At 44.2% G+C, this 27253-nt stretch overlaps 2 protein-coding genes across 2 annotated transcripts in view; one reads left to right on the forward strand and one right to left on the reverse strand.

Moving 5' to 3' along the window:
- The window catches only part of PI4KA (phosphatidylinositol 4-kinase alpha), a gene marked incomplete at its 5' end in the record, with an annotated part of 118694 nt that overhangs the window by 41739 nt on the left and 49702 nt on the right, over window positions 1-27253 (reverse strand). Inside the window, 4 exons of the mRNA XM_080918640.1 lie at window positions 31-167; window positions 578-686; window positions 23033-23083; window positions 25435-25603. Of these exons, the coding sequence (XP_080774766.1) occupies window positions 31-167; window positions 578-686; window positions 23033-23083; window positions 25435-25603 (466 nt within the window). The remainder of the gene's footprint in view (window positions 1-30; window positions 168-577; window positions 687-23032; window positions 23084-25434; window positions 25604-27253) is intronic.
- On the forward strand, window positions 10980-18246 carry SERPIND1 (serpin family D member 1; the record flags this gene model as incomplete). The annotated part of the gene is made up of 4 exons (XM_080918996.1): window positions 10980-11808; window positions 15176-15449; window positions 17493-17637; window positions 18055-18246. 4 exons carry the CDS (start codon window positions 10980-10982, stop codon window positions 18244-18246), a joined length of 1440 nt encoding a protein of 479 aa, XP_080775122.1.

A 27253-nucleotide genomic window follows, 5' to 3' on the forward strand; every position in this document is an offset into this window, starting at 1 on the left:
GTTTAACAAGAGTGAAAAGAGAATCCGTACAGGGGTAACCGTATCATTTTTCATGGCTGAGTTGTACTGGAGGACTGATCGTAGAGGCTCTTTGCTGGGAAAGGTAAGCAGAGGTGACTTGGTAGCGATTTCGCAGACTCCCTCATACCATTCTTCCGGCCAGAGTCCTGTAAGAGAGAGGGAGAGTGAGCTGAGGGCTGGGCGTACAGACCAGTGGGCCACCTGACAAATAGAGTGAGACCATTTTCCCAGCATAGGGTAGATGGGAAGGGGGGGAATATGAATATATGAGAACACAGAATATCAAGAAGTCTTATGTATTGACTCTGGCAATTTCTACAGTCCTGAGTCTTCTAAGACAACTGTTCCCACAATGAGACTCAGAAACAAATCTGCTGTCTAATTTTGTACAGGATGTAGCAGCCCCATTGGGGAAGTGTAATGTTTCTAAGTACCTGTGGGAACAAGCAGCTACCTTTGGGCTCAGAACAAACGCACCCAGACTCTGGGGTTGCGGAGTCTGATCTTAGCTGTTTCTTGCACATTCAGCTTTTACTGGGGAGACACCACTCCCTACCTGAGCCTTCCACAGCAAATCCCATTAGCACAGAGTAGAGCCAGAAGTCCCGGAAAAGCTTTTGTAGCCTAGGTTTAGCTTCTTTGATAGGTGGCAATCGTCGGGTGAGCTGATGTGAGAAGGGAGAAAGGTTATTTGCTGGAAAAACTCCATTATACTAAGTATAAAATCAAGCATGCATCCTCTAAGAGTTCCTCCCCAACCTGGCCAGTCAGAATGGGTGCAAACAGGCATTTCTCAGTTATTCTACCCATTATCAGCCTCATTCTCTCACTGGTGATATAGAATGCTTAATGTGAACCAGGCACCAAAGGGCCTTCTGTCTAAGCAGGAGGAAAACACAATGGCAGCAGAGATCCTGGAAAAGCAGTTATGCGTCTGTATGAGGCTTAGCCAGGCAGAGAACAGAGGACACTAGCTGCTATAAGAAACCTCAAGTCACAAGGCTGGGACTGAGACCCGATTGTGTCTGCTTCCTGTGTGCTGGGATTGAAGGTGTGTGCCATCACCACCCGGCAGACTGAGCAATATCATGGACGGAGTGAAGAGGCACCTTCCAAATCCTTTTTAGCACATGACTTTTTAGAACAGTCATCATGGGCAGAATCTCAACATGTAGTAAAAGAAAACTAGTTTGAGTGCAGGAATGAGAAGTCCAATTCCCTAAATCCTTGCCTGAGAGAGCAGCCTGCCTGCAGAAAGGCACACAGCCATATACAACGGCTTTATTTGTGCAACCACTCCACTGAGCACATCGGTCCTTACAGAAGCCCCAAGGACACAGCTCCCACACAGTGCTCGGCTTTGCTACTCAAAGGCTAGTGGCATGTGTGCACCAGGTCCTGAGCCAGTGGTACAGAGTGGGAAGAGGTAATTCCAAATGCCAGGTCATGTCCTTATGCAACACTTAGTGGGGAGGATTATGGCAGTATGACTCAAGTTGAGTGTGACTGTCATGGGGTCTGCATAGATTTAACACAACTGAAACGTATGTTGTGTACATTGACAAAAATTTATGAGCCACCAGGGCTTCAGAACAGACTCAGGAACTACACTGCAGCCCCTGCCCCAGCCAGAATGTTAGAGCTTCTAAGCTTAAAAACTACAGATACTTGTGCCACATTATAGTTACTTAATGTAATGAGGCAGGGGGATCGGAAATTCAAAGTCATCCTTGGCTCCACAGTGGATTTAAAGCCAACATGAACTACATAAGATGTGTCTTGAAAAAAAATAATCATTTTTCTATGATCATTTATTGCTATGATCATATTAGGAGGTAGTTGTAAAATCAAGTGTCAAGTAACATAAGCAAAATATATAAATGCAGATTTTAATATATAAGTAAATATATAAGCACAGAGCAAAAATGGAAAAACCTTCAGGTGCCTTAATTATTTCTCACTAGCTGAGTGGTCAAGGATTTCTGTTCTCTTTGAGAGGAGAACTATACTTCCTGGAATTCTGTCAGAAGCATCTCTTTGAACAAGCAGAGGTGCTGGTCCAGGGCACAGGTGCTGGCCTGGAGCTAAGCAGCCCAGGTCAAAGGCGCTGGCCTCTCCTGTAGAGCTGCCAGGTACTGTGAGGGGAAGGACAGACCCCGAGGCTCTAAGGAGAGTGCTATGTTAGATGAAGGAGTTACAAGGCCGAAAGCTCCATGTTCCACAGGACATTAGCCACCAAGGACAAAGGACAAAGTGCTTGCAGTGTGGCCAGTGGCCAAGGATGGCAGCCTTGAGTAGCTGTGTGACTGAGACCGGTGACAGCTGAACCTCAGAAGAGGTTTAGGAGGCAGGTGGAGGCCCAAATAGGGTTCCAGATAGCAGACTTCAAGGTGAATGTTGCTAAGAGGGTCTGGTGACAGGTGAATCTCAGTGAGTTCAAGGCCAGGCTGATCTACACAGTGAGTTCTGAACCAGCCAGGACATAGTGACCAAACAAACAAACCTTCAAGTGGCAAAGAACCTCAGCACTGTTTTGACAGGCGAGAGTAGTTTACTAAACTTTCTGTGGTTTGGGATCCTTTTCTTCACCCTGGGTTCTCTTTGGCTCCCTCCTAAGGACTGGGGTAGAGGAAACTATAGACCACACCTATTCTCTGACTCCTCCTGGCCCATCCGTTATTATTACAGCCTAGATTGCTCTAGTGCCCAGAAGGGTAGATGGGGGTAGCTTCAGGAAAGGAAGAAGAAAACAGTCTGATACATCCTAAGAAGGCAGCCATGGCAGCTTAATGCAGGGTAATACTCATGCTTTAATGGGATGGAAGCCACTGGACCCCTAAAGATAGGCAAGAGTTACTAGACAGCAGACCTGCTTATGCTTAAAGAGAAATCAGAGTCCTAGGCTAAGTGGGAGTGACCGAGCAAGGGGTCTGGACTTGCAAATGCAAAAGATGATGGATCACTTCCAGGTGCTTCTGCTATTTCTGTTTCTCACCTCTGTCTCTACAGGAGTGGTGGAATTACAGCTGTGTGATCAAATTCCAGGGTCTAAACTTGAATCCTCAGGCTTGAGCAGACAGTGACTACTCACTAAGATAACCCCCCACTTTCCCACTTTCTAAACAAAACCTTAGGGGCAGGAAAGTCAGTTCTGCCCTTAAGAAGAACTGCTACTCTCTTCCAAAGAAGCTGGGTTTGATTTCCGGCACCATATGGCACTAGCATTTATTACTAATTCCAACTCTGGGGGGAAATCTGATGTCTTCTTCTGGCCTCCATGAGCACTGCATGCTTATGGCTGACACACACACAGACACACACACAGATACACATACAGACATACACACAGACACACACAGAAACACACACACAGACACACACGGGTGGCAAAACAGCCATACACATAAAAAAAAATTCTTTTTAAAGATACTAAGTAGAATAGGCTGGCCTTGAACTGACTCGTAAGCACTACATCCGGCTCTAAAGGCTATTTTTGAAGATATGGAGAAATCTGACTGATGAGATGTTTGCTGTATAGAGACTGTGGTCTCTCAGGGGTTGACCACAGACGCCTCCCTTAGGAAACACAAGTCCAGTACAAATTGCCATGTCTTCTCAGCTGGGCATATATATTCAATTAAATAGACACAGCAAAAACAGTAACTTTTGTGTATGTGATCTGCAATGGATAGTTCTTAATTCAATTCTGTAAGTACTCTGTAACCTCACAGTAAGCTGTGATACATTGATAGATCAGAGAAGCAGACCCAGAGTTTATCTGAGATGCTATTCTGTTGACACTGGAGTCAGAACATATATAACCCATTACCTGTTAGTGGGGAACAGATTTAAATGTCAAGAAGTGTTGAAATCTAGGTTTTAGTTTTTAATTTTTTTCTTTTCTTTTCAGTAATCGATTATAGGACCAGAAACTAGAGCTGCAGGCAACACCTCTGATTTCTGGTTTAAGTGAATTAGGCTGGGACTGTTTATCACCTGTAAGGCCCTGGAGTCAGGGGTCAATCCCTAATACTGTACTGGGAGTAGTGTCCCATGCCTGTAATTCTAGCATTTGGTGGAAACAGAAGGATCTTGGCTACAAAGTGACTTTGATGCTACCTTTGCTGCATAAGATCCTGGGGGTAGGGGGACAGTTAGGATTCTTGCCAAGCATATACAAAACCTCTAGCCCTGCATATCAAAAAAAAAAAAAAAAAATTCTAGGGCTAGAGAAATGGCTCAGTGGTTAAGAGCACTGACTGCTCTGCTCTTCCAGAGGTCCTGAGTTCAATTTCCAGTAACCACATGGTGGTTCACAACCATCTGTAATAGGATCCAACGCCCTCTTCTGGTGTGTCTGAAGACAGCTACAGTGTACCCATATACATAAAATAAATAAATAAATCTTAAAAGAACAACAACCAAAAGAAAAATAAATTCTAGCCAAGAAGCCCGTTAAATTCTTCTGAGTGGGATGGGCGTCCACCTTCCCACCCTCAGTCATGGCAGTGATGGTGAGGCAGAGTCGTCCGGCTGGAGGAGGGATGATACTGGAGGCAGGCTTTGAGAGTTTCAAAGACTTGCCATTTTGAGTTTGGTCTGTTTTCTGCTTATGGTTCAAGACATGAACTCTCAACAGCCATGAGTAGATCTTTTCCCTTCTGTAGTGTAAATCCAGATAAATTCTTTCCACTGTCTCGGCCATGGTGTTCATCAGGACACTAGCAAGTAGCACAAAAGGAAGCTGTGACTCCTGCGCCCTCCCTGGTTTTCTCTGTGAACATGTGCACAGAGGTTCTGTGACTGAGAATGGTATCACTTCTGGGCATTTACTGTGTGCTGGTCACTACTCTGAGTTCATTTTTATAGCTCCATTACTTAGTAGGTATATTTTAAAAATTATTTAAAATTATGTGTATGTGTGAGCACCTCTGCATTTGAGTACAGGTGCACTTGAAGGCCAGAGGCAGCAGAGCCCTTAAAGTTGCAACTTCAAGCTGTCATAAATTATTTGATATGGGGACTGGGAATTGAGCCTGGATACTCTGCCAGAACAGTAGTTTGAATCATCTGTGGTGTTTGAAAGAGTGGCCCCTACAGGCTTATATGACTGAAAACTTGGTTCTTAGCTCTGGAACTGTTTGGGAAGAATTTGGAGGTATGTCTTTGGGGTGGGGTTTAACCTTTCAAAAGACTTGGACCACTCCCAGTGTGCCCTTGCCTCCTGCTTGTAGTGCATGTGAGCTCTTGAAGTTCCTGTGGCCATGGCCTTCGCTCTGTCATCACAGACTCTAACCCTCTGGAAACAAAGCCCTTATTAACCCGTTCTTCTGTAGCATATCACAGCAAAAGTACCTAACATACATCCAGTACCTTATCACCCTTTCTTTACAGGAGAGAATGCTAACTATAGTTTCAGTCAAGGTGCTCAATATGGTTTCTTAAGACAGAAAGTGATATCCAAGTGACATCTACATACTACACTGCAGGGAAGATGCACCAGAGAGAAACAGCGTTTAAGTACCAAGAGATTCTCACATGGGCTCAGAGCCTGCCAGGGCTGATACTGCAAAGCAGTCCCTAGTAGACTGAGTCTCTCGATACTGTTCCTGATAGAAATGTATGTGGAGTTAACTCTCTCTCTCTCTCTCTCTCTCTCTCTCTCTCTCTCTCTCTCTCTCTCTCTCTCTCTCTCTCTCTCATATCTCTCTCTCTCTCTCTCTCACACACACACACACACACTCTTTCTCACTCTCATACACAAACATACACACATATGCACACACATACAATTCTCTCTCTCACACATGCACACACTCTCTTTCTCATACACACACATGCACTCACACACAAACATACTATCTCACAAACTCTCACACACATACATGCACACACCTATACACTCTCACACAGACACAAGTTAATACAATATAATCCAAAGATATACTAATTTGGTAATATATGTCGAGGAATGACAGTAGAAACACATTTAAAAGTTCTTGAGGGCAAGACATAACTTTAATTTCAACACTCAGGAGGCAGGGACAGGCAGATCTCTGTGACTTCAAAGCCAGTCTGATCTACATAGTGACAGCCAGGACAGTCAGGGCTACATAGAGAAACCCATCTTGAAAACAAACAGGGCTGGAGAGATGGCTCAGTGGTTAAGAGCACTGACTGCTCTTCCAGAGGTCCTGAGTTCAACTCCCAGCAACCATCTGTAATGGGATCCGATACCCTTTTCTGGTGTGTCTGAAGACAGCCACAGTGTACTCATATACATAAATCAATAAATCTTAAAAAAAGAAAACAAACAAACAACTCAAGGTACAACCCAAAAGGGCTACACCAATTTATGCATTTCCTAAGTCAACAACCTTAATTTCCTTTCACTATTCAATGAGAAATAAACTTTCCATGAGGTTAAGGTGGCTCCTCCACCCATAGTGTGACAGTCAACCTTCTCACGAGGGAGGCTTAGCAAGAGAGAAGTTATGGCTCCCAGAACACTGAACAGTGCCACAGTTATGCTTAACTTTAGCAAGATGTCCTGAGCAAGACGGTGCAGTCATGCTGATACAGATAGTAACATTCAAAACCTCAGCCACACAGGAGAAATGTAGTTTGGAAGCAGCTTGTCCCCAAGAAGTGATCAACGAGAGTCGGAAGGGTTCTGCTGACAAAGCTACTTGAGTAGTGTTTGAATTAGGACATATTTGCTTTGGAAAACACACAACAGCCAGCACCAAAGTTCACACTGAAACCTGCTGGTGACCGTCTCTGGTTTCATTTCTGTCACACCACTGCTCAGAGGCACATAGGTAAGTTTGGTTTCTAACATTTTTTGCAAATTATAAATTTTTATTTTAATGTTTAGAGCTAGGCAATTGGTTCCTTTATTGAAGTACAAATTGAGAAAAAGAATATATTATTATATTAAAAATTTAGTTTAATCTTTAAAATTTAGTTTAATATTTATATTGGCACAACGGATAAACTGGAATTCAAATGTTAAGAGACAAGAATATTATACCTTTGATACTTTAAACTGGAAACTGGCACAGTGGCATAGGCTGAAGTTACAGCAGGTGTAGCCCTGTGTACCCAGGGCACAAACCATTTTCTTTTCAAGTTAGATAACTGTCTAGTGATTACATATGGGAACATTCTTATTCTTAGAAGTTACCCCTAAACATTACTATTAAAGGATAAAGAAATGTAAAAGATCTAACCTTGAAAGCCTCAGAAAACATGTACATATGTTGATATGTATACATGTACACACACACACACACACGAGACAGTAAAGGGGATACAGTGGCTACTCTGCTACTCTATTCTTTCAATTCTTCTTTAAGCTTGAAGTTATTTTGACATAAAAAGGCTTCCATGTTCCTTCCTGCTTGTTCTGTCTGGATCTGGAGACATCACAGCAGGAGATGATCTATGGCATACATACAAAAGGCCAACTCTAATTCATGCAGCTCTCAAAAATACACTATATAATGTTCCCTGAAAACAAGGTTTTGATGATTTATCTTACAATTATAACACTTCAGTTCAAAGACAGAAACCTGAATGTACACACAACTTACAGGTATTTTAAATGCCTAAATTGTTTTATAAAACTGATGAGAAAAATACAAAGACTTACCTGTCCAATCTCTAGTTTTCAATGCATAAAATAACTTTACATTTTTTCCTTTCTCTAAGAAGAAAATAATGAAAACTATGGCTTACAGCTTTTGGACATAACTTCAGGAACAGGGATATATATGATGCTTACCCTACTAAACCAAACCAAACCAAACTAAACCAAACCAAACCAAACCAAACCAAACCAGAATGTGTTCAGAGTTCCAGGATAAGATGAAGAACATCTTTACTATTTGGGCTCAGACTAGTCTCCAACCCACATTAATTCAAGTTGGCTTTTCTCTTGTTCCTTAACATTATTGTTACTAATTGCTATTTTAGCCAAGTATATTTTTAATTGTAATCATAAAAAGACTTCCATTAAGTTGCTTCTGTTCTTCCTCCCTTTTCAGAATGATGTATTTTCTTTTTAATTGTGAATGTACACTTGTCTGTTCAAGTGTGCACCACATGTGTGCAGATTGCAAGATATCGAAAACTCCTGGGAATTGGAGTTACAGATGGTTGAGCCATCTACCCGGAGGGCTGGGACCTGAACTCTTGTTTCTCTGAAAAGCAGGAAGTATTAACTGCTGAGCCACCTCTCTAGCTCATTTAGTGCCAATGATACCCATGCCTGATTCTATCTTGAGACTAGTTTTATTTGCAGCTACATACATTAGATACTGTTTCTAGAAACTGTTCCAAATGTGTAGATTATATAGCTGCCAGTCTTAGCAAAGTGCTGAGGAGGGTCAGGCGTTTCCAGAGTCAGAAAGCATGTGACCTGACTTCTTTCAAAACAAGCACTTCAGAATTCCCCCAGTCAGCTAGCGCCCTGCTAGCGCCGACAGCCCTGAGTCATCCCAGCACTGTGCAGAATAGGTAGAGTGATCCAGGTCTACAGCTGAGGAGGTACAGGCTAAAGGGTCAGAAACTTAAGGTTAGCCTTGGTATACAAGAATTTCAGCTAGCCTGAGATGCACAATATCTTTTTTAAAAGTTAGGATTAAAACCATGCTGCATGTCTTTAATCCCAGCACTTGGGAGGTAGAGGAAAGCTAATCTCTACAAGTTTGCCACCAGCCTGGTCTAAAGAGCCAGTTTCAGGATAGCAAAACAAAAAGCAAACACACAAACAAAAAGCAAAGCTTGGAATGCTAATTTTAACCACATTATAGGGGATGGGCCCTAAGAGCAAAGACTGGCATAGCTAGCTGTTCCCCAAGCGTGGACAGTTCTGAGTGTCCTGGCTGGCATTCTAAGGAACCTGGGGACTTAACCAACCTGGTTCAATCTAGTCATTATCTACCATCCCTCAGTCCTTACGTTTTAGTGCTAGGGACTGAACCCGGGTCCATGCAATCTGGTGAGAGTAGTTAATATTTACCTATGTTCCTAGCTCAAACAACTGCCATCTCTTAGTAGCTGCAAAGGAAGGCTACATCTCATGATCAGTTAAAATGGCAGTAGAATTTCAAATAGAGCATCTGCAAAGCTAGTCCCTAACTGTCTTCAGGTCTAACAAGTCTGAACACTTTATCAGGAGCCAGCAACCCTTAATGAATAGAGACTGGCAACAGATATTCTACACTAAGAAATGGTCACAGGCACAAAACAGACTTCTTTTTTTCCTAGAAGATATACCCAGCTGCTGAGACAGGGAAGCAACAAGAGAGGTCATCTACCTCTTTAGTGACTGAGAGACTGGAAGAGATAACCAAAGCCACTAGGCAGAAAAACTGGATTTGATAAGTCATCAAGATCTCCTCAGAAACAAGGCAAAGGATGAGAAGATAAAGACAAGGACAGGGTCTACATAAAATACCCCACTTGTCTATAGACTTCTACAAAGAGTGAGCCTCTGACACTGCCCTCCCGCAGACCCTGTCTGCACCGTGAGATCGGAGGCAGGAAGTAGAAAAGATTTCCTTTCTCTCTACGGCAAGTGACATTAACCAAATAATCTCTGGGACTGCAGGAGAGACACAGGCACCCAGCCAAACTCCTTTCAGTGGGTCCTAAGAGAGTCCAAATGAACCCAAATGACTGCACAGCGTAAAGCTATCTTTACGATGTTTCTGGCCCATGTTCATCCATGACACTTCCTCCCCACAGGTGAGCAGGGGTTTGGCAGGCTCACAGGTAGAGTCCATCCACTGGAAACTCTCCTCCTGCCTCAGGTACTCACTTGAGCTCAGCTCTTCTGAAGCCTCTTTAACTCTCTGGACCCTCCGTCCTTTCCCTGACCCCACATCATGACAGCACTGTTTGGAAAGCTCTTAATCCTGGAACATTCTCCCTGCCTGTTCCATCATCTGTGTCCTCACTGCCTCTAGTGCCAGGCCTGTTTGCTAGAGACAGATAATGATGCTGGTGAACTTCCCAGGTTCCCTCGTTCACACCTCAGCAGGCAAAGGTACAACTTGTGCAAGCGTGGCTACCTGAGTTTCATCACAGAAAGGTGGAAGAACCAACTCCACCCAACCATCTGACGGTGACATGCATGTTTGTATGTGTGTGCACACACCACACACACCACACACACACACACACACACACACACACACACACACACAATGTAAATAAATAATAAAAAACCTTGGGCTGCTGAGATGTCTCAGCAGGTAGGAGAGTGAGCCCCACCAGTTGTCCTATGACTTCTACACATATAGCATGGCAAACCTCTTTACCCCCACAAAGAAATAAATACAAAAAAAAAAAAAATCTAAAAAAAATTTTTAAAAGAATAAATTTTCATCTAGGGCAGTGGTTTTCAACGTGTGGGTCTCCCAGGTTAACTTTTATATCAGATATTTATGATAAATAACAGTAGCAAATTTACAGTTATAAAGTAGCAAATATATATATTTGGTCGGGGGGGTGTTGCTTGGAGTTGTGTCCCCTCACTTCCTCGGTTCTCTGTGTAGCCCTGGCTGTCCAGGAACTTTGTAGACCATACTGGCCTCGAACTCACATAGATCTGCCTCTGCCTCCCCAGTGCAGGGATTACAGGAGTTCAACCAGTTATGGTTGGTCACCACAACATCAGAGCTGAGTTACAGGGTTGCAGCCTAAAGAGGTTGAGAAGTTCCGCTCTAGGGGCTCACAGATCCCAGGAGATACATGAAACTTACAATCACTAACACTAGTTGTACACTCATTTTTATCAGATAGCTGGTGTGAGCGTTGGTGCTGTGAGGGCTTCTTGCTGTGTTAGAACCTCAGAGAAGCTGCTGTGTGCATGTTTCAGCAGGGTGGTGCCAGCCAGGCTGCCCGGCGCTCACTGCTGTCTGTTTTATAGCAGCTTTAGCTCTGCAGAGATGAAACATCCATCCCACACTCTTCTTCTTCTTCCTCTCATCGTGTCTGTGTGTGCTGGGAGCAAAGGCCTGGCTGAGCCAACCACTGAAAACCTGACCACGTCCTTCCTGCCTGCTAACTTCCACAAAGAAAACACAGTCACTAATGACTGGATTCCAGAGGGGGAGGAGGATGACGACTACCTGGACCTGGAGAAGCTGCTCAGTGAAGATGACGACTACATTTATATCATTGATGCCGTCTCCCCGACAGACTCAGAATCAAGTGCTAGCAATATCCTGCAGCTTTTCCAAGGCAAGAGTCGGATCCAGCGCCTTAATATCCTCAATGCGAAGTTTGCCTTCAACCTTTACCGAGTCCTGAAGGACCAGGTCACCACCTCTGAAAACCTCTTCATAGCACCTGTAGGCATTTCCACTGCCATGGGGATGATCTCCCTGGGGCTGAGGGGAGAGACCCATGAGGAAGTTCACTCAGTCCTACACTTCAGAGACTTTGTCAATGCTAGCAGCAAGTATGAGGTCACTACCATTCACAATCTCTTTCGAAAACTGACCCATCGACTCTTCAGGAGGAATTTTGGGTACACGCTTCGGTCGGTCAATGACCTTTATATTCAGAAGCAATTTCCCATCCGGGGGGACTTCAGAGCTGCTGTGAAAGAGTTTTACTTTGCTGAGGCCCAGGAGGCTGACTTCTCAGATCCTGCCTTCATAGCAAAGGCAAACAACCACATTCTGAAGCTCACCAAGGGCCTTATAAAAGAAGCTCTGGAGAATATAGATTCTGCTACTCAGATGATGGTTCTGAACTGCATCTACTTCAAAGGTAAGAAGCAGTTTTATGATTCTCAAAGGAAACTCACAATACAAAAAGACGACACTAAGATCTACATTGTGATGGTAATTTATGAAGGAAAATAAGACACTGTGTTGATTCAAGGACAGGGAAGAACATGAGGTGGTAGCTACTAAACCCTATTATTATTTTCCACTCACTAGATTTCCATCTGGTAGATATCATGTGTTAGTTATCAGAATCCATGTTTTATAGACAAAGTCACGAAAGTATAGAGGTAACATGCCCCAAGGGTAAAGACTAGAGGGGCAATGTTCAGGCTGGGTCTCAGTAAGCTGTTCCTAGTGACTTACTAATTAGAAGAGGTAATATATGCCCCCTTTCAGTATTTGGCCAGTGTGGGTTAGGGTTTCTTCATTTCCCTACTCAATTGCCTGTGAGTAAGAATATGGGCAAAAGGCTAAAGAAATAGGTCTGGAACTGTTCAGTGACGATAACTGTTAGAAATAAACTTCTTTTTTATTTGAAACACCTATGTAGCCTTGGCTAGTCTAAAGCCTGCTATGTAGACCAGGCTGGCCAGCTAAAAGGAAAGGCATGAGCCACCACAGCCAGCTTTCTCAGGGTACTTTCAAATAATGGATAGGTGGGAAATACAGTTAACCCCGTTCCTTTCCTTTGAGACTGTTAGTTCTCTCTATAGCACGGGTTTCTGTGGGAACCCAAGCTGGCAGAATTGGCAGCAGTCTTCTTTACCTGCTAAGCCATCTCTCTGGTTCTAAATCAATACTTCTTCACTGACTCATACAGTTAACTTCTCACAGTGCATGAGAGCACTTTTAAAGAAAGTACTATCTCCCACTCAGTATAGACATGCGCATGTGTGTACCTACCTACCTACTAAGACTCATTTCAAAACTTTTCTCTAAATGTTTATTTTATGAATGTGAGTACACTGTCACTGTCTTCAGACACAAGAAGGCATTGGATCCCATTACAGATGGTTGTGAGCCACCATGTGGTTGCTGGGAATTGAACTCAGGACCTCTGAAAGAATAGTCAGTGCTCTTAACCACTGAGCCATCTCTCCAGCCCTCAAAACTTATTTTCTAAAAAAGGTCTTGCTATGTAACCCAGGCTGACCCACAACTCAAGATGCGTCTGACATAGTCTCCTACAATGCTGGCACTATTCCAGGCAAAATCTAGACCTCTGATTGGAATCTGATCAAAGTTGACTTCCATCTTGTTCAAACAGCACAGGGATTGCTCAGCATCAGGGCTAACAGCAGACTGCACAGCACATCACTGAGCTCAGGACACCAGCTGGGAAGGGCTGCTGGGAAGCCAATATGTCTTGTTGTTTGCCCCAGTGTTTTACTTCTCAGAGATGAGAAGGGCAGGGGCTCCCTCCTGGCTTCTGCTTGTAGAGGTGAGGCCAGAGCCTCTCCTGATCTGTCAATGGACTACATATAACTCCCAGTTCTGCAAAACTGGCATCCTGCCAGGCTGGGCTGCTAAGCAGCACTAGAGAGGCCAGGACTTCACTGGGCTTGAGTGCTGAGATCTGACCCCAGACTCCTTTCCAGACTGGGCACAGCACTAAAGCTTCAATGAGGATATGGCTAACAGCTAAATCTCTCACAAGCCTGTGACTATAGACAAATAGTTGATATTTATGATGAAAATATAGTTTTCTGGTACATAGCTTTAATCCCAGCACTCAGGAGGCAGAGGCAGGTGAAGGTCTGAGTTGAAGGTCAACCTGGTCTACAGAGTGGGTTCCAGGACAGCCAGAGTTACACAGAGAAACCCTGTTTCAAAAAGCAGTACCCATTTTGGAACTGAGCAAACAAGAGTTGAAGATCTGGGTCCCCCCTTTCCATTTATGTGATGTTGGGAAACTTATGTGACAACTCTTATAGAAAGCAGAAGACCTACTCCAATGGGGTACAATGAGAACTGAGAGATGGTGTGGTCAGCACTTGGCCATGTTGTTGCAAGCAGCAGGAACACAATGACTGTGACAGTGAATGTAATATAGTGTAACATGATAGAAAGTATTATGATATTGCTAATAGCATTTACTTTCATCAGCAGTTAGCTTATGCTTGGGAATGGCTGTGAAACAGGCTGGTGGGGGCACCACCAGCATCTTCAGTCTTAACAGTTTGCTGGATGCCACAGCCTCTACATTAATTAATCATACTTGAAATTCTGAACCAAGAGTCTCTTTCTGTCTGCAGCGGAGTAGGTAGAAATGTAGAACAAAGCAGATGTGATCATATTATCTTGTGAATATAGTAATCACGATACACTGAAGACAGAGGACCTTTCCTTACTGTGTTGGAGAACTCACTTGACTCAGTGCTGGGAATCAGAACAAAGCATCTGTTTGTTTGTTTGAAACAGGGTCTTACCTATGTAGCCCTGGCTGCTCTAGAACTCACTCTGTAGACTAGGCTGGCCTCAAACTCTCAGAGATCTGCTTGCCTCTGCCTCCAGAGTGCTGGGATTAAAGGTGTGCACCACCATGCCTAACTGAGAAGGATGCATCTTAATTGTTAAAAAATTCTGTAAGTACAATTTTAGTTTCTTATTCTCAAATCTCGGTTCCTAGTTGAACTCTGTGTTATAATTGCTTTGTTAGAGCCGCACTGCATCACTCTAACAAAGCGGCAGAGCAGTGATTTCCAATGGGTCTGAAGTAGACGTCTGCTTGCACTTGTGACTGGTAGCTTGAGCTGGTGTCTAGCTGGGAGGGTCTAGGAATGCTGTTAAAGCCCTAAAAGCACAGATAGCTCGCATATACAGCTCAGACATCGAGCAGGCCAGAGCGGTCTGGGTCTAACTTCCCTCAAAGAGCCCCATTTTTCTCATCTCAGCTGCTCCACATTCCACAGGAAACTTTGAACAAGTTCACTTCACTTCACCTTGTCTCTGTCACCTACGGATGTAAAATAAAATTATTTATTTTATATAGCTTCTAGGAGCTGAAAATGAAATGATACAGGAAAGGTGCTTATGCCTGACGTGTGACCTGTTGGCAGCTAGTCACCAGCTTTATTAATGAGCGTATTTTAGAGCTAAGATTTATTCCTGAATAAATATACCTATAAAGCTCTACACCCAGCCGACATGGAAGATCCTGAGGATATGTGTCCTGTCAAATACTAGAGAATCATTAGGTGTGAGGGCCTAAAGGAGTGCTCATTATTAGACATCTCTCAAGGGCAAATAAATAGTGTCACAGTCTAATCATAATACCCTGTGGTCTTAAATTTCGCTTGTTAAGACTTTGAGGTTGGTCCTAGAGAACACTCCAGGGCAAATGTTTGAGAGCTAAGACTATTCTAAAAGGACATTCTTCCACCTGTCCACTCCTTCTGACTTTACAGGAACTTGGGTGAATAAATTCCCAGTAGAAATGACGCACAACCACAACTTCCGGCTGAATGAGAGAGAAGTAGTCAAAGTCTCCATGATGCAAACTAAAGGGAATTTCCTTGCGGCAAATGACCAGGAGCTAGATTGTGACATTCTGCAGCTGGAGTATGTAGGGGGCATCAGCATGCTAACTGTAGTTCCACGGAAGCTGTCGGGGATGAAGACTCTTGAAGCACAGCTGACACCCCAGGTAGTAGAGAGATGGCAAAAAAGCATGACAAACAGGTACTTCAGCTTCTCTGTTCCTTTGCTTTCTAGGGCTGGGGCGTCTGGGAGTTCTAAAGCTGTGACTAATCTCTGCCTTTCCTCTCCCACCTTCTCCCGCCATAGCCTTTCCCTCTCTTCTTCTCCCCTCCCTTCCCCTCCCCTCCCCCTTCCTCCTCTACCTTCCCCTTCTCCCCTCCTCTTCTCCCATAGTCTTTCCTCTCCTTTCTCCCCCCTCCTCCCTCTCTCTTCCCCCCATATCCTCTCCTTTCCCCCCTCTCCCTTTCCTTCCCTTCCCTTCCTCTCCTTTCCTTTGAGTCAGGGTCTCACTCTGTAGTCCAGATGGCCTAGAACTCATTCCCTCATCAGTCTTCCAAGTACTAGGATGACATGTGTGGGTCCCCATACTAGTTTTTTGTTTGATTGATTTTTTTACAAACTGGGGAAGTAAGCAACAAACAACCAAACAAAAAACCAATAACTGTAACATAAGCCATGCCTGTTTACTTCAGCCTAAATTTCTTGTCCAGTGGGTGCACTGATGAGAAAGACATCTCCACAGAGCTGTTTCAGGAGGTAGGGACAGGAAGCTTTGGGTCATTTTAGGAATACCTCCGTCTACTATACTCTACTTTGTGGCTCTGAGCCTCAGTTCAATCAACCCCAGGGTGAGATCAATTGCATTACCAATCAGGACTCAGGGTGAGAAGAGCAGGTGCATTTACTGCCCCCACCATCAGCTCCCTACTCTCAGTGCCTGGAATCTAAGAGGCTTCCAGCAAAGATTAGCTGTCTCCTCCCTTGGCTGGAAATCCCAATAAGATTTGTCACTCACGACTTTCCTTGATTATTATTACTTAGCGTTGAAACTGTTGATGCTAAATATCTGCCGAAGTTATTATTGGACCACTTCAGAAAAAACAGAGAAAAGGGGTATATTTCAGTTTTACTAGATATGTCTATTTGACATAAAAAAATTTAGACATGCAACAAAACTGAACATACTGCTGGGTACAGCAGTACACACCCATGACCCCAGCACTGGGGAAGCTGGGGTCATGAGGGGAGGGTCAGACTAGGAAGGGTGAGACCCTGTTCCACAAAAACAAAATATGGGCCAACAAGATGGATTAGCAGGTAAAGGTGCTTACTGCACGCTGACTACCTGAATTCAGTCCCTAAGACCCACACGGTGGAAGAATAGACGTCCTGTAGATTACCATTTAAATAAAATGTTCCTGCTGTACTGAACTCACTGCCTGCTCTTTATTTCTCACCCTGAGTTCTGATAGGCAATGCAATTAATTGATCTCACCCTGGGGTTGATTGATCTGAGGCTCAGAGCCACAGGTATAGTATAGTGGACAGAGGTGATTCCTAGGATGACCCAAAGCTTCCTGTCCCTACCTTTTGAATTTATAAACCGGTCTTATCTCCTCACCAGTGACATCCTCTCTGAATCAGTGAGGCCAGGCCAACTCTGACTTCTATCCCTAGTCCAGCATATTATTTCCATCTTCTTCACCTTCGTATCCCCAGAGACTCCCAGCAATAGGAGCCTGATCAGCTTCTAGGCAAGTCCACAGAGTTTACCTTTTGGTTGGTTCTGTCTAGCATCTTTCCTCTTTCCCTCCTGTCAGATCCAAGGCCTTCATGTTCCTTATATATAAATCGCCTAACATTTACATATATCCCATGCATATTTTCCCCAAAAACTGTAAGTCATCTCTACCTCACTTTTTGTACATAATACAATATGAATACCTGATAAACAGTAGTTCCATCTCCTGCTTACAGCGTGAGGAGAGCACATGCCCAGTCAGATGCAGTTTTCCCTGATACTAAGAACCCATGGCTGATGAAACTCACAGATCTAAATGTTAACTGTAACTGGACTCACAGTAGATGCTTTCTCTACAAGACCCTCAATGAAAAGTACCAGTATATAAGTTTTAAACATGAGAAAATGCATGTCAATTCTGTAGTAAACACAAAATTAGCAGGAAAGCTGTACTTATTTTGTCATTTGTATCCATAAAATTGGCTTCTTTCTTCTCCAACTAGAACTCGAGAGGTACTTCTGCCCAAATTTAAGCTTGAGAAGAATTATAACCTGGTGGAGGTCCTTAAGTCCATGGGACTCACAAAGCTCTTCAACAAGAATGGCAATATGTCGGGCATCTCAGACCAGAGGCTCGTCATTGATCTGGTAATGGCTCTCCCGTGCTAGTCCCCACTGATCTGGCAATGGCTTTCCCCTGCTAGTCCCTATACTTTGCCTTGCTTTGGTGCTGCCTCTTTCCCCAACCTCTCGCTGGGCCTGTGATCTAGACTTTCAGGGTACAGGAGGCTGGGTGGCTATTCTGGCTCCCATGGCCTCTCAGACTATGACCATGCCCAAAAGTGAATGTAGCTCTAGTGTGCAAAGGTAAGATTGTATGTGACAGACACTCTAAGCTCAAAGATCAGTTATGGGTCATTTTGACTAGGTATGATTTGTTTTATGGAAGGTCTCTAGAGCCTTTCTCTGATAATGAGACTTAAACAGATGTCTCATCTCCCCCAACCCCCACCTCGCTATGACAACCTATACAACCTGACACCTTTTCTTTCTAATTTTAAACAGTTCAAGCACCAAAGTACCATCACAGTGAATGAAGAGGGTACCCAAGCTGCAGCTGTAACTACAGTGGGGTTCATGCCGCTGTCTACCCAAGTCCGATTCACTGTTGACCGTCCCTTCCTGTTCCTAGTGTATGAGCACCGAACCAGCTGTCTGCTCTTCATGGGAAGAGTGGCCAACCCTGCCAAGTCTTAATGTGGTGGTCTGGGCACCTGATGTCGTTTGGGGGACACTCTGTAATCCTGTTTTCATTCTAACGAAGAGGACAGAGACATTTTGATATTGATAATCTATGTGGTTTATGATAATAATCTGACAGTAAACAGTGCCATAAGTGCACAGATGTTAATGCAACTGGTGGTTGTGCCAGCTATTCCCTAGAGGTCCTAGACACACAAACTGCTTCGGCCTCAATGCCTTTGTCACTAAGGAATGTGTAAAGTGGAGCTGACACTCTCCTCAGGTAGCCTCATCAGCCTTTACCAGTCAAGGTTTCCCCCCAGCCAGGCCCCTCCACACGAATGGTACTGAGGAGCTCTGACCCCTTCCAGGGAGGATGTCCACATAGTGCCATTCCTGCCCAGTGGAGAAGTAGCCTCAACATGTCTGAGATGCTCAGACTTAATTCAAGGCCCAACCTTTTAAATTCATGTAAATATCATCTCTTCAGCAATGTGTACATTGGGCTACATATCCTATCCTAGAGATATGAACAACCATATTTACGTTGTATCTATTATAATTATCTTTTCTATGTTTTATAGATACATATTTTTATTATTTTAAGTTATGTACATGTATTTACAGGTAGTTCTAAAGGCCAAGAGTGCCAGAGACCCTTGGAGCTGCATTACAGATAGTGGCAAGCTGCCTGATATAGGTGCTGGGAATTGAACCCAGGTCCTCTGGAAGAGCTCTTAGCCACTGAGCCATATTTCTAGCACCACCCCAATTTTAAAGAAAGGGCTTTACTACATAGCCTTTGAACTTGCTAGGTAAACCAAACTGGCCTTGAAACTCCCAAGCTAGGCAAACTGGCTGGCCCTCATACTTGAGGTTCTTATAGGGAGTCTTAGTTACAGAGGTCTCCGAAGCACATGAAACAATACTAGTAATAGGAACAGAAAGGAGTATGTTACTTGCTAGTAAAAAGTACATGCCCACCTCTGCTTCCTGAGTGCTAGGATCCCTACAGACATGTGCACCACAGCCAGCAGCTCAAATAACAAAGGGCAAACTGGAAAAAAAAAAAAAAAAAAAAAACTCATACAGTACTGAAAGGCACAGTCTTAGGATAGAGATGAGGTGTGTGGCTGGTACTGGTCTAATGGAATTCCTGAGACAAGGCATTGCAGTTTCATATGAGCCAGAAACTCAGGCTCTAGGTGAGATTCATGCTTTAACTTTCATCTCTCAGATGTGGTCCTGTAGTAGGTCAGGTTTGACAAACCTGGTAACATCCAAGGAATATGATTTGGGATCATTCACAACAATTAAAAAAGTGGTTTAGAAGGCAGGTGGTTTAGAAGACATGGATCAAGATGTGCCTTTAGTGGGGAAACTGTGAGCTGCATTAGGAGCATCAGTCCTGAGCTCTATGTGTGAGCTAGCTCACTGTAACCCCCATAACATAGAGGAAGAAGTTTTATTTTCCCAACAAAGCATGAGCTAGAAGGGTTCTAAAACGTACACAAAACGCAGCTACAATACATGGTAGGGCTGGGGATCAAGGCAAGGTTTGCTGGACTTGGGGATCCTGTAGGGAGTCTAGCTACAGAAGACTCCAGCCACACAAAGCAATACCGGTAATGGGAATGGCTGAAAGGAGTAGGCTACTTGCTAGACAGAGCTGCATGTGTGCCCCAGGCAGGGGGACTCCAGGGCCTGTGCTTGCTTACATCTGTACCAGCACTGCTGAGAAGATAGTGCGGAGCTGATGCAGGGCCTCCCTGCAACATCGTCCCGGCTTTCTGGTGAAGCCTGTCATGGTTGACGACAAATTACCTACCCTTCTCCCCATTTTTCCTCTCCCTCCAATTTTTTTTTAACCAGTGTTCTTTTCTGGTGTTTGTTCTATATATTTTATCGTGTTGGTAATTTCTCTTGCTTCTTACATTTGTAAATGTAGTTATCTCAAAATTGTGCCCTAAAAAGCTGGGTAGACATGTGGTATATCCCTGTGATCTCAGTTATTCCAGAGGTTAGGAGGATTGGTTGAGCCTGGACTAAGCAGGAAGGAGTCACAGACCACAGGACCCAGCTTCACTCGAGCGAGCGTCAGGCTACTGAGATGCATTAACAAGAGTCAAGCTTTCTGCCCCAAATCTACTCGCCCTTTTGAATCATTAAACGTTCAAAACAGAGTATATATTTATCTTTGAAAAATGAAACAAAAGTACAAAATTCTAAATATTGAAAACAACACTCTACTCCGCACCCTTGGCAATCGATTTCTCTCAGAAGGTACAAGAGGTCACTAAAGACAAGTGCCAAGGTCTACGATCCGCTGGCTCTCTGTTGAGCAATTACATCAAATATTTGTTTCCTCCCCCGTAATTTAACCATTAACTTTTGTTAAAAATACAATACTCCTGGGAAACCCACATCTACCGTGAGAGCATAGAACTGTTCCTTTGCCATGAAGTGTGCATCTGACTTCCTGGCTATGTCTGTGTGTCCCTCTTCTCTCAGCACCACACTGAAATCTACGTTAAAATCTTTTTCTGAACTCCCTAAAAATAACAATACTCATTCTATTCATACAAAGCACACAGGTTTTGATTTGAGGCATGTTTGTTCTGAGATGTCACTCGTCACAGCACTGCCTATACTGATCCTGTGCAGAGGCTTGGACACCCAGAATCCCACAAACGGCTACAAGTTCAGCCATGAACTTTACGACTTCGCTATCATTGCCACTCTCACAGAGCAAAACGTCTCTGGGATATTTCTTGATGAACTAACTTATTACACGCTAAGTGAGCAACAATAGACACACCTGAGAGTTTGCAAGCAGGGAGGCTGAGAGAGAAGGGGATAAGGATATATGAGAACAGAAAATGACACATAAAATCATTACTTTGTATGCTAATCTAAAAAGTAATTTTATGTGAAGCCTACCATATCCTGTACCAGGCAAGACTTCCGATGGAGAGATTGGGACACAAACCTAGTCATAAAACTCTCGGCCTAAAACTTGTCCTGCCTACAAGATGTGTAGGGGTAAAGATGGAGCAGAAGTTGAAGAAGTGGCCAACTAATGACCAATCTAGCTTGAGACCACAAAAAGAGAGGGCGCGCACCCCTGACTATTAATGATATCCTTGCAGACAGGAGCCTACGATAACAATCACTAGAGAGGGTTCACACAGCAACTGATGGAAACTGATGTAGAGACCCACAGCCAAACCTTAAGTAGAACTTGGGGAATCCTGTGAAAGAGTGGGAGGAAGGACTGTAGGAGCAAGAAGGCTCAAGGACATCACAGGAAAATCTACAGATCAACTAACCTGGGCCATAGGGCTCACAGAGACTAGACTGCCAACCAGAGAGCATGCATGGGACTGACTTAGGCTCTCTGCACATATGTGACACTTGTGTACTTGGTTTTTATGTGAGACTCCTGACAGTGGGAGCAGGGCTGACTCTGTTGCCTTCCTGTGGGACCCTTTCCCACTACTGGGATGCCTCATCTAGCCTCAGTGGGAGACAATACACCTAGACTTACTGCAACATAATAAGCCAATGCTGGCTGATATCCAATAGAGGGAGACCTCCCCTTTTCTGAAGAGAAAGGGAGGAGTGGATAGTGGGGAAGGAACTGGGAGGTAAGAAGAAAGAGGAAAGTGTGGTTAGGATGTAAATTAATTATTTAATTAGTTAAAACTTAATTTTATTATTCTATATTTTATTTCGAGACAGAATCTCACTCTGTAGTTCTGGATGGCTTTTAACTCTGTATGTCAACCAGACCAGCACTGAACTTAAAGAAAACCTGCCTGTCTCTTCTTCCTAAGTACTGGGATTAAATGTGTGTAATTTTAAAAACTGAACGGAGGGCCAAAGAAATAGCTTGGCAGAGAGAGAGGGGGGGGGGGCGCGCACACACACACACACACACACACCCATCCACTTACCTCTCTAACATTCTTGTCCTACCACCCCCCAGCCCCCAGGCAGGTAGACACTGCTGGTTTACAACACTTTTAAGGCCTGAACTGTTCAGCATGGGGTGAGGAGAGAACAAGAAGGATAGAAATATGAGAGCATAGGGTCCTCAGGACTGATGCTGGGATGACTAAGAATGGGGGAATAAGTATAGTGACACCCACATTTAAGCCCTGCACTCAAGAGACATGGGCAGGTGAATGAATCTCTGTGAGTTAGAAGACAGCCTGGTCTACATACTGAGTTTAGGGCAACCAAAGCTACACAGTGAGAACTTATGTCTAATATTTTAAAAAATGTTTTGCAGAGCAGCAGACACAGCATAAAGCAGGACAGGACAAGTATGGGCTCTCTAGCGTAGTGTGCTGCATCAGGAAGCAGACCTTGCATCCCCTGTACCCAGAAACAGTGCTGCAGCCCCTCTGTCTGCAGGAGAAAGCCACTGAAGGAGGCCTGGCAAAGTACCAGTCAAAGAGACTACAACAGGGCATGACAGCAGAGGGTGAGAGCAGGGCCAGGCCTGGGCACCATGCAAGAAGGGAACCGAAGTGGGTCTGTTGAGGAACTGAGGCAGCTGAGCAAGGCATGAAGGAAATAGTATCCCTATGGCTGTTCCTGAAAGTCACTGTACCTGGAACAACTATACAGAGTCCTGGGATCCCATTCACTTATTTACGTATTTATTTTGGTTGTTTGTTTGTCTCACTATACAGCTCTGTCTGTCCTGGAACTCAACTATGTAGATCCACCTACCCCTGCCTCCCATTGCTGGATTAACTCGAGGAGCTGAGTCTTCTCACAGACCAATACTCACCACAGCTATTACAGGAATGAGCACTCCCAAATTCCCGGCACTGCTGGAAGCCTAGGGAGAAAACCACACACGTCATTGGCCAAACATTTCTCTTCCTAACAAACAAAAATCCTCAACAGACTTGTACATAGAAACAGTGGGTCATATACACAGAGTATAACGACTTGGCTCTAGCGCCTTTGACAAGCTAAGCATTCAAACAATAAACGCAGTTCCCATGCGGCTTGCTTCCGTTTCTGTGTGTGTGGAGCTGTGGACGGACCTTAGAGCCTTGCATAAGCCACACAAATGTCAAATACAAACCATTAATTTATGATTGTGGCAATTCTACATAATCATGACATGGTCATTAAGAAGGCAACTCTCTGAAGAATGTAGTCATCTTGGAAGAGCACTGACAGAAACATTAAATGAAAACATGTCTGGGGTTATACGCCCCCTCTGACTCAGTTATACATAGGTAACATGTACATGTAGAGAAAACCTGGCAATGTCTGTATCTTTTCTATAAGTCAGGAAAACCCTGGAAATTTTAACAATTCGATTGTTATGTTTTCTAGCTAGGCCCCTAAATGCTGCGAAAATCCAACAAACATTTGCGGGAGCCGAGGAAGCCCTGAGGGAGTGCACTGTTGACTCTGGCATAGCTATGTCAAGGAAGCCTCTCTCTATGTGGGCCTTGGCTTAAAACTTTTTCTTCTTTAAACAAAGTCTCACTGTACTCTTAGCTGGCTTAAAACTTGCTTTGTAGAGCAGGCTAGCTTTGCACTTGTAAAAATCCACCTGAGAGCTAGGATGAAAATAAAACTGTCCTGAGAGCTAGCATCAGAGGAACGTACCATCACATCTGGCACTTATGCGTTAGCATCTTCCTCTACAGGCTCCCCTCACTCTAGAAGTTCCTCCTTCAGTGAATACTTGGCTGGTTAACAGTAATTACTCTACAAAGAACAGGATCCCACCTTTGCACTTAGGAGAGAAGAGAATCCTGGAATTGCTCTTCTTGCCTCTGAATAAGTATTAAATTTAGAGTCTTGAAATTCTATAAAAACATGTGGCAAGAAAAAGCAGATGGGAGTGGCCACAGGTCCCAGAAGATCAGCTGGGCACTAATGCTGACTTTTTGTGAGAGAGAAGGTTCTGGGTATGCTGACATCACTTTCTCAGGTGTTTAGCACCTCCCTTCATCACCAGCACTTTCCCCCATCACCCCAACACTTAAGCCTCTGCTGAGTGTAGGGGACAGTCTCTCCTGAGAACTGATAAAGTCACTATCTTGGGAGGCTTGATAAACTGATCAGCAGATAACCCGTTGGTAGGGTCTAGAAGAACAAGGATGAATTATGGATGAGGTCTTAGGTGGGGTTTTTTGTTTGTTTGCTTTTTTTTTTTTTTTTTTTGGTGTTTCTTGTCAGCTACTCCTGTTAAAGACCTTCACAGGAAGAATTCAATGGAGAGGTCAATTCAGACATTCCTTTATAAGGCATTCCTAGGCAGCCTAGTTTCAAAGTGCTCCTTGCTGGGCTGCCCTGTTCTACACTCCCAGAAAGCTTCTCACAGAGGCTTTTAATTGCTTAATCCCTTACCTGAACAACAGCCAGGACTCTGAAGCCCATGGGCCAAATCCTAACCATTACCTGTCTCTTGCACAAGGCTACAGCTACTGTCTCTAGCACAGAAAAACGGAATTGTAGCAACAGAAACTGTCTTGAGTCTGCCAAGCCCACAATATCGACAGCCTGTTCTTTATACTAAGTGGGCTGCATCTGACTTGTGACAGCACTAAGCACAGTGGTGGAGAGCAGCTTGGAAAGGGGAGAGGGAAGTAATGTAAGCACTGAGCTGTAAATGTGGGAGAGGGCTCGTGCTAATGGGGAGCTGAGGTGGTAAGGGATGTTCCCTGTCTTAAACAGCCCCCAATAACCAACTTGAGCATTTAAAATGTAGCATTCTGTTTGTTCCTGTGGCCCTGCCCTTCTATGACAGCATGACATCAGATAAAAGCTGGCATCCCTTATGTTCCAGGCATGTAAAGTCCCCCTCAGCACAGGTTCAGGACACCATCAACACCTGCTTCCTGATGAGCAACCCAGGGAGAGCTGTTCACGGAGAAACCCATGCTTGCTGCTGCTGTTTTGATGTCCCCTGGGCTGATACAAACCAGATGCAGTGTTGTGAGGAAGCCAACTTCTTCCCTACCTGGCACCCTTGGGTGAAAATCCCTTCCCTTTTTCTTACACCACCTAACAGGTGGACAGTGTGAGCCAGTGGTGTTAGCATATGTGAAACCTTGGTTTGAGCCTAAGAACCAAAACCAGAATACATTTAAAACTTAAATAATTTAACAAAAAAGCACCATATTTCAACCAAGGCAGTTCCTTGAAATGCACCTTCCTTCCTACCTTGAGGGCAGGCCCTTTCTCACTGGCCCTCTCACTGGCTCTCTTCCCCTCCAGCCCCAGCTGCACAAACAGTTCTAGCAGGTTCATTAACAGCTCGTCCACAAGATGCTCCTCCTGGATGTTGGCTGCAATGTTGGCCAGGGCATTGATCACTGCTAGGGAGCAGTGCCTAGAGAAAACAAACAGTCATACTCACTGCCAGACCCTCAGTAATTCGAAGGATGCGCTGTAGGGAAAACTGGCCCACCTCACCATGCACAAGGAACTTCCACAGACACTGACAACAAATAAATGACTATGGCCTTGTGACTAAGGACTGTCCTCTGAATGCTAAAAGTCTACTGAGTATCTGAATATAGAATTACTTGGTTCCAGAATGTTCTGCTTGAGCTGTTTCTCTCCTTCACATGGAATTCAGGCATTATCTCAGCTGGTGATCAGCTTCTCCCCAGTGTTCCCTGCAGCATCAGTTAGGACTGATGTCTCTGCAAGACAGGGTTTCTCTGTGTAGCCCTGGCTGTCCTGGAACTCAAAGGTCCACCTCTGCCACCATCACCTGGCTTATTTTTGTTTTGTTTTGATTTGATTTGTTTGTTTTTAAGGTGGGCTTTCACTGTGTATCGTTTGGAACTTACTTTGTGGCTCAGGCTAGCCTCTAACTCTCAGTTCCTAGATGCTGATATCATAGCATGTAGCACCTCTCCCAGCCTTGAACAATATTTTACTGCTTTGATAATGTTGAGGAGATCTGTCCATAGACACTATAGATGAATGTTTTGTTCCGGCATTTACTACCTATCAGTGGTTAAATCTACAGACACGGAAACTTCAGATTTAAAAGGCACCTGTGCAACAATGCCAGGAGCTCATACCGGTCAAGAAATTTCACATATATATTCTTTCACCAAAGCAGTGACCAGACTCATCCCTGCTTTACTTAATGGAGACTGACTGAGTTAGGCACATTCTGGGTGGTCAGAATGCCACATACCCATGTGTGCCTTTCTATTTACTCTGGCAACTGGAGATGTGCTCTGAGGTACAGGCAGGCTCAGCATTTACTGAGGCCAGGCAGCTGCACTGTTTCCCACTGAACATGGGGATGATCTTAGAGGACACTTGTATTAAATAATCAAAACCAGAGGAGCCCGATGACCAAGAACAGCAATGTTAACAAAGGGCCTTTCTCTCTCTCCACCAATTTCATTTCTTCCTTCTTTTCCCCTCTTCTGCTGACTTAACATGTGAGATCCCTCAAACACAGAGAAATGGCTCTTCCTCAAGGCATTCCAGGTAAAGTCAGGATGTATCTCGGTCTGCCAAGGATGACTGGTCAGGCTTTATATAAATACAGAATGCTCAAAGATATGTCTATTCCCTCAGGCCCCCTAAATGTTGACTGCCTCCCACCCTATGCTGTTTTTTAAGTGCTAAGAACCAAACCTAGGGCCCTGGACTTGTGAGCCAATTGCTTTGCACAGAGTCCCCAAATCCTGCTTTTGAAAATCGAATATAAGAAAAGCAGATTCACGTTGTTTTTACATAGTTATTACACTGGTTATTCGAGGTATTTCCACACCTTCTAGTATGGAAACTAGAAAACTACTTAACATCCAAAGTAGGATGCTCACAGTCTTGACACAGCTATACAATGTGGCACCACACCGCTGTTTAAAGCAACATACAGGGCAACATTTGAGGTGTAGCTGTCATACTGCTTAAGTATAAGAATCGGGTCACCTGACATGCATTATGGGTTTTTATGCATGGAAAGGAACAGGGCAGAGGCCACAGGTATAGTTCAGCAATGAATGGCTGC

The sequence above is a fragment of the Micromys minutus genome, assembly GCF_963924665.1.
Source record: "Micromys minutus genome assembly, chromosome: 7".
In the NCBI taxonomy this organism is placed as follows: Eukaryota; Metazoa; Chordata; class Mammalia; order Rodentia; family Muridae; genus Micromys; species Micromys minutus.